The 7,932-nt window shown below is 32.5% G+C and overlaps 1 protein-coding gene across 1 annotated transcript; it reads left to right on the forward strand.

Annotated features, from left to right (window-relative positions):
• The first annotated feature begins 4,412 nt into the window (after window positions 1-4,412).
• Window positions 4,413-7,622, forward strand: LOC129885136 (F-box protein CPR1-like). Its single transcript, XM_055959341.1, has 2 exons — window positions 4,413-5,727; window positions 7,221-7,622. Exon 1 carries the CDS (start codon window positions 4,492-4,494, stop codon window positions 5,704-5,706), a length of 1,215 nt encoding a protein of 404 aa, XP_055815316.1. The 5' UTR covers window positions 4,413-4,491; the 3' UTR covers window positions 5,707-5,727; window positions 7,221-7,622.
• Window positions 7,623-7,932: the final 310 nt, after the last annotated feature.

Genomic DNA, 7,932 nt, shown 5'->3' on the forward strand with positions numbered 1-7,932 from the left:
AACGTTCGGTCCGATCCCTATATAGTAAAATATGCCGAGAAACATTTGGCCCGATCTGTATATCATATAGTAATGCCGAGGAACGTTTGGCCCGATCCGTATATAGCAAAATATATCGAGGAACGTTCGGCCCGATCCGTATATCATATAATGCATATACGTGCACGTAAAACTCTGTAACATATCAAACATCTCTCAGATATCACCATAAAGTATGTCCAAGAGCCCCTAGGTATAGGAGCTTACACATCCCATCACTATTCAGCCTATAGGAGGCTCAAGGGTCGTAGTTCAACTACTTCAAGGCCCTTGTCATTCAAAAAAAATGAGTACAAGGCATGAGTCACATCCGGAACCTATAAATGGAACTACCTCTAACTCATATCGTACATCACTTCACTTACATCAAGCCATTTCAAGATAAGGAAGGGATAGGCTTCACGTATACTACTTTGTATCACGTAGAAGGCTTACAAGACAATAACTCAACTATCGCAGGAGTTCTAGCATCAAGAAGTGAATAAGATTTATGAACCATACTCGAGGTCCTATGAATGGAATTTATCCCCACATTACATATACCAACCACTTATGGCTAAGACATGCCAAGAGAAAAGAAGGAAGCTTCACATACTCTCTACTTTCCCTCATATAGTCGTCAAACACATATGTGCCGTGGAACGTACGACCCGATCCTTAGATAGTAACATATATCATACTTGGCCCATCAAGGAATCGGTACCATAAACATTTCATCATAACATCATAACTTATGTCAAAGACATATCAAGAGAGAAGAAGGGTAGCTTTACATAGTTCTCGAACTAGCTAGAATGATTTGAACTTGATCTCCATGAAAAGATTTGTGGATCTTCTTGAAGTATTTGATTATTAAGAAGAGGTTTGAAATATTTTGATCTGAATATTCCTTGAATTTGTGGAATTTTCAAGATTTCTTTTAAGGAAATATAACACCATTTATATAAATATGAATTAGGATTTTGGGTAAAGTAGCATTTAAGAAATCCCAACTGAAATAGGACTCATCTTGTAGATTCGTCCTATACAATTACAATGTCTACAACATTACGAGAATTAACAAGTCAATTCAAAAAGTTATTTGAAAAGGAGGTTTATTAAGTGATATATATATATATATATATATATATATATATATGGCTTTAAGTCTATGTTGCCTAATATTTTTCAAAATGATTTGATTGACAAATATCGACATAATTGGATCACCAAATGTCGAGATCTTAAAAGACGGTAGTTCAAGAAATAATGGATAGATACATTGAGCCCGTTTGGATGGGCTTTAAGTTGGTCAAAATCAATTTAAAGCCCTTTTTTAGCTTTTTGATATGTTTGGCTAATGCTAACTTTAAGCCATAAAATTCTTAAAGTCAGTCAAAAATGAAAAGTTAGGATTCCTAACTTTTTTTTTCTAAGTGCTTAAAGTCATTTTCTTTGACCATGAAAATTACTTTTATATCCCTTATATTTTAACTAAATTCCCAAACTACCTTTTTTATTCTTTTAACCCTAAAATTCACTTCATTTTCCTCATTTAAGCACTTTTATCCAAACACTCAACTTCTTATTTTAAAAAATAACTTTCAGCACTTCAAAATTCTAAAAGCACTTCATACATAAAAGTTACTTTTTAAGCCATCCAAACGGACTCATTGACTTGAAGGTTCAATGGACTGTGTTGAACTATAAAAAATAACTATAAAACAAGTTTAGTTTCAGGAAATTTTTTTATTGCCTAAAGACTTGCATTTAAATTTTATTAAAATCTATCCTTGTACACATAAAAATAATAACGTGACAACATATATTTAGTTTGTACAATGATTGTTTAAAAGTGCCATTACTTGTATGAATTTATAATTCAATTATTTTTTGTTAATTATGATTATTTAGTGTTTTTATATCGGTTATAAAAAATTATGCTTATTTAATTTTGAATTTTTATGATTTAAGATAAGTGTTTCTTATATAATTGATTATGTTAGATTTACAAAATTTTGAATTGGAATTTAGATGATGATTGAGAACATAGTAAACTTTTGATTCTGAATCTTATATGAAATGAATATTGACATAGTTAATTATTTTATGAATTATTATGTATATGAGTTTAGACTACAATTATGTACGTAATTATCTCAAATAACATTATACTTATTTAAATCAGTATGTCAACTGATGCACAAAATGTTATTATTGAGCTTAATAAAGGTGATATGCTTAATGATGATACTTACGAAAACTGAAGCATTAAATTAAAATATATCCTGAAAGAGCAAGAGGCTCTTCAAGCTCTTAATGGGTTTATGACGTACACTTCCTGAAACTACTGATACCTCCAACAAGAGAGATCTTGAGGCATATCAGGTTTGAAAAAAGAAGAATTCTCTTACTCGCATAATGTTGCTAAGCAGCATGGATAATGATATTATGAGAGAATTCTGACAATATGACGTTGCTAGAAATGTGATCCGCTTTAAAAGAAAATTTTAATTAATCGAAGAACAACAACTATGAACCCAGCGATGTCGGTCATGTGTTGACCAAAGAGAAACAACTTCAAGTTGTGATACACTCCTAACTTCAAAGCTGGAAAAATTATGAAAATGCACTTGACCCATAATGTTAGCATTAAAATTGTGGAAGATGCTAAGCGTCATTTGAAACTAGTGGAAGAATGCCTCGGAGTTGACAATGCTTCTATAAATGAGTATATGTTTAGTTTCGATTCAAAATATGATCGTTAAAAACGTGAATATATATGGTGAATTTCCTCAGAAGAAGGAGAAAGGAAAAATCTCAAAGAAGCCTAGCTAAGACTAATCAATAAGGAGAGACAAATATTTGGCTTAAATATTTTCTGGTCCACTTGGATGTTTATTGTTGTTGCTAAATTTGTCATAACCAATTGTGATAGTCAAGCTGCAATAGCTTATACAAAAGATTCAAAGTATCATGAAAAGATGAAACATATTGACATTAAATATAAATCTGTTAGAGATACAAAAGGAAGTGAACATGAAATACACATATTTATGCATCAAATGATAGCAGATCCTTTAACAAAACTCATAGCATGTGATGCTTATGAAAGACATGTGAATTTATTGAATTTGGATGCTAATGTATTTATATTTTATTTTTTCCAACTATGTTCATGTAAATATACATTATAGAAGTTAATATTAGCTTGTTCCTAATTATCTATCTCTGTTGGTTCATAAACAGTGACGGATATAAAAATTTTACCTAGCGGTTTCAACATAAGAAGAAGAAAATTCACAAAAAAGCTAATAAACTAAATTTTATTTATTAAAATTAATTAATATATAATTATTATTCAACTACTATTATTTTTTAAAAAATAATTAAAATACATAATTTAATCAAAATAACAAGGTCAAGCTCAAGAAAAAAGGTTTAACCGAAAACTAATGAGAGGTTTGAAAATTGGTGACTATTTTTAATTTTCTTTTAAAGAAAGAACTTAAATAGTGTATTTTTTAAAAATCTAAATTACAACCATGTAAATTGAATAAGCTTTCCTAAATTATTCTACATATATTGGAAAATAGCAAAATAATGTACACTTGTGTCTTGTGTTGTTGACGGATTTTGAACTCAGATTTCTCTTATAAAAATGAATCCACTGGACCAAGGACTATCATTAGTTCAAGTGGAGTCAACTTTTTTTGTTTATACTTATATTTCCAAAAGACAAATCAAATATACCTATATATACCCTATAATATTTTACTTATGTACCCTCTTGATACAACGTAGTTTCACCCTTGTTCATATACATATAATATATTTTATGTAGTAGTATAAGAAGTATGTTGGGCAAACAAAAAATTGAGCAATCGTCAAAATTGTCTAAGAGATAGATAAAGATGAGACAATTAAAAACTAATTATCATAAAAAATGCTGATAAAAGAGAGTTGAAGACATGTTTTATGAGAAAGGGGTCAATACTATCATACATATTATGTATGCATGTGATGATCCATAGGAACAATCTAATTTTAGACTCTACTTGTTATTGTGTACAACCCTAAAAATTATAAGTATTTTTTTGTATTATACTCTTTTGACTTTAATCAATTTCTTAAAATTCAATTTAGTGTTGGTTATCTTAGTATATTGCCAAGAGATCATGCTTTATTAATTAAAATTCATATTTTATGATTTTAAAAAATGAAAATTATGATAAGTATTTAGCAAAAATGCATCTTTGGACTTTAAAACATTCATTCCAAAAATCTATTTATTTTGAAAAACAAAAAAACAGGTACGGAATATTCCTTTTTTTTTAAAAAAAAAACAACATAAATAATATGGAATTATTTTGTCTAGATAAGGGAGACAAACTTTAACCCTTTTATCCATTTCTATATCCTAAAACCCTATAAACCCTACCGGCCGGCAGTGACCATTTCCACTCAACAACAATGTCGGACATTCCGCCGGAAGTTATCACCGACATACTTTCTCGACTTGCGGTGAAGTCATTGTTAAGATTCAGGTGCGTATCGAAATCCTTCAAAACCCTTATAGATAGCCCTAAATTCATCCAAGCTCATCTCAAACAACAAGAACTGAAACCAAATTCCGATCTGAAGCTGATTCTCAAAGCTCACAACAAAGCTGACAACCTTTTCTCTCTTGATTTCACTTCATTCGTGTCGACCCAAATGCCCAAAGAGCTTGAACACCCACTGAAACACCTCTATGGCCCGACTCAGGTACTGGGTTCTTGTCGTGGGTTAGTTTTGATTTCGAACAATATGAATCATAATGGTGTGTGGAATCCGTCTACTAAGGTGTTTAGAAAGTTACCCTTTTGTAAGATGAACCCTCCGAGCAAACCCCCGAGCGGACGGGGTCCGGGGTTAGCTCAAATTTGTGGGGGGTTTGGGTATGATAAGTGTAATGATGATTATAAGGTGGTTACGATTGCACAATGGTATCATCCTGATGCTGAACCTTCGTTGGTTTCGAAGACGGTGGTTTATAGTTTGAAGTTGGGTGGGTGGAAGAAGGTTCAGGATTGTCCTTATTGGTTGCTTAAGGAAGAGAATGGGACTTGTGCTGGAGGTGCATTGCATTGGATTGTAACGAAGGAACCGACAGCTTGGTGGAGTCCTTTGATTCTTGTGGGTCTTAATCTTGTAAATGGGAGTTTTCAGGAGGTGTCATTTCCGGAGTATTTGGGAAAGCCGTTTCAGTTAAATTTGGCTGCTTTGGGAGAATGTCTTTGCTTGCTTTCAGGTCATATTACCTGTACAAATGCGAAGAATCATGTGTTGGATCATATTGATATATGGATGATGAAGGATTACGGTGTGAAACAGTCTTGGGTTAGGATGTTTTCGGTGGAGCAATTTGAGGGTCGTCAACTTTTCAGTTGCTTGAGGCCAATAGCATATTCGGTGACTGGTAAGGATGTTCTTCTGCAAATGGATAATAGGAAATTTCTTTGGTATAGTCTTGAAAAGAAGTCGCTCAAACATGCTAAGATTAGTGGTGGGTTGGACACTTTTGAATCCTTTGTCAGTTTGGGAAGTCTTATCCCTTTATATGGAGGTGGCAATGAAAAGGATTGGAAGAAAGGGATTGAGGAACGCGATGACTTGATGGCAGAGGAAATCAAGTTGGAACTCTGAAGCTGCTTTAAACTTATAGAGGTAATCAAAATGCATGTTTTATCGTATATCACCATTTTGTTGTTGCCTCTACTTGTCAATAGACATTTAACTTGCTTTATTTGATCAAATTTTCTACTAGCTGAATATAGGAAACAAGAGTGTTATTCTAAATCCCGAATCTGTTTTTCCGATGAGATGGGGGAACACGCTATAAAGTAAAATGTTTTGGGGACTTATTAAATGATCTTGCTGATATTTTTTACACCCTACTGGGGGTAGTCGAATTTATTTCTGCATTTCACTGTAACTTCTAAAAGTTTGGAAGTTGAGAACTAAGATTTGTCTTATCTTAGTTAACTACTTTTTCTGGTTGTCGAAAATGGTCTAATTGGTTCAGTTTCCTCGACCTTGAAGAAAAATAACTCAGTCTATGGCCGACTTCTTTACAAAATTACAACTTGGGATGTGTAAACTATGGCTCATCAACTCTCTTCTTGTTCTTTTAGTTCTCTATTACTTCTTAGTGTCACTGACAATCCATCTATCCTAATCTTGTTTCCAAGTTTACTTTCCATTCAAATAGACATCAAGTCAAAGTCGTTTTTTAAGATCATTGTATAGTTAAATATTCTCCTTCCTTCATGTATTTTGTCATTTTTTTCGCTTTTGTCATCGTAATTGTTTTCAAAAAATTTGATCCTACATTTAACTTTGATTGAAGCCACTTACCTTGGAATGTTTGATATTGAAACAGAGATTGGATGGAGGGATTAACAGTTGGGTGTTTTCTTAGTACGTGTTTTTCCGCTGCATAGTCGTACTTCCATTTTATTGCTTGGCAATAGGGGAATTCAAGTTGGAACTTTAAAGGAACTGTGGAGAAGTTTAAAATTAGAGTATAGAGGTAGTGAAATGCATGTTTGATCTTATATGGGGAACAAGAGTATAGGTCTAAATCCTGATAATACATTATCTTGTTTTCCAATTGACTTTTCATTCATATAGACATCAAGTCAAAAACGTTTTTAAAATCATTAAATGGTTTGATAAAATTCTAAATCCTCGACATGATTGCATCCTCCCTCTATTTTTTTATCCTCTTCCAAGCATTATACTTTAGCTAGTGTCTTCAATTTTTGAACTTTACGTTACATTTCTAAGTTTGGCCATCAATGGTACGAGTGAACATTCCATCGTACATTTGACCAGAAGGCGCTTCCAAAATAAAATGGTAGATTGAGTAATCGTGAATATTCATCGTGTTTTTATGTATTTCTTGCAAAGTCCTTTCTAGTGAATGGGGATAACTAATTAAACAATTTAAAACAGCCCTTCCTTCGGATGAAGAAGTGTGTGCTTGGACATGCTAGCTATTACAACCTAATGCTTTTGATGGACGTAGATTTCATGTACAATTAAGGCCCCTTTCCCGCTTGCCACACATCCCAACACTCTTTTATGGAACATTGAATTTACTTGTTTGTACTGATTCCTCAACATTGTTCATTACAGAGATATTGTTGTTCTTGCAGGCAGGATGCTTTTAAGTTTACGAAGGGATGAAGAATATAGAGAAGACCCTTCTGTTTATCTCTGGCTCTCCTCATATATAGAGTTGGTGCAATATCTAACATTTATCTTTTGTTAGCAACAAGAATCGTTGTTGTCTCTGGAAAACTAATCTATTGATGCAAGTGTTATTTTGCTATCTAATATAGACGTGTAAAAACCGCACAAGGAAACGTCGTACTATTAGTACTAACTAGTAAGTTGTTAGAATCTTCACCTAGGGGCCGTTTGGTTACCGTATAAACACAGCAAAGTTAATACATGTTAATTTTATACCATGTTTGGTTTTTATGTTTTAAATTTATACAATGTTTGGTTGGTGTGTTCCCAAATGTTGTATAAAAGTTATTTTTGTATTGATTTCATATGGTGTTTGATTGTATTTTTATAATTCTACGTAACTAATATTCACATAACTTAAGAGGAAATTTATGTATAATTTTATGCGGGATAGAAGGTAGAATAAGTGTAATAGTTATATATAGATTAAAATAATAAATTACACATTTACATCTATCAATTTACTTTTAAATCTTTCTCCTTAATATTTTAATGATGAAAAATCATTTACCAAAACATCCGAAGCAGCGGAAGATGAGATACAGAGAAAGTCAATGTTGAATTTTGAGCAAGCACAAGGGCCAAGTGGAAAAAGAAGCGCATGAGTAGATTGAA

The sequence above is a fragment of the Solanum dulcamara genome, chromosome 4 (assembly GCF_947179165.1).
Source record: "Solanum dulcamara chromosome 4, daSolDulc1.2, whole genome shotgun sequence".
In the NCBI taxonomy this organism is placed as follows: Eukaryota; Viridiplantae; Streptophyta; class Magnoliopsida; order Solanales; family Solanaceae; genus Solanum; species Solanum dulcamara.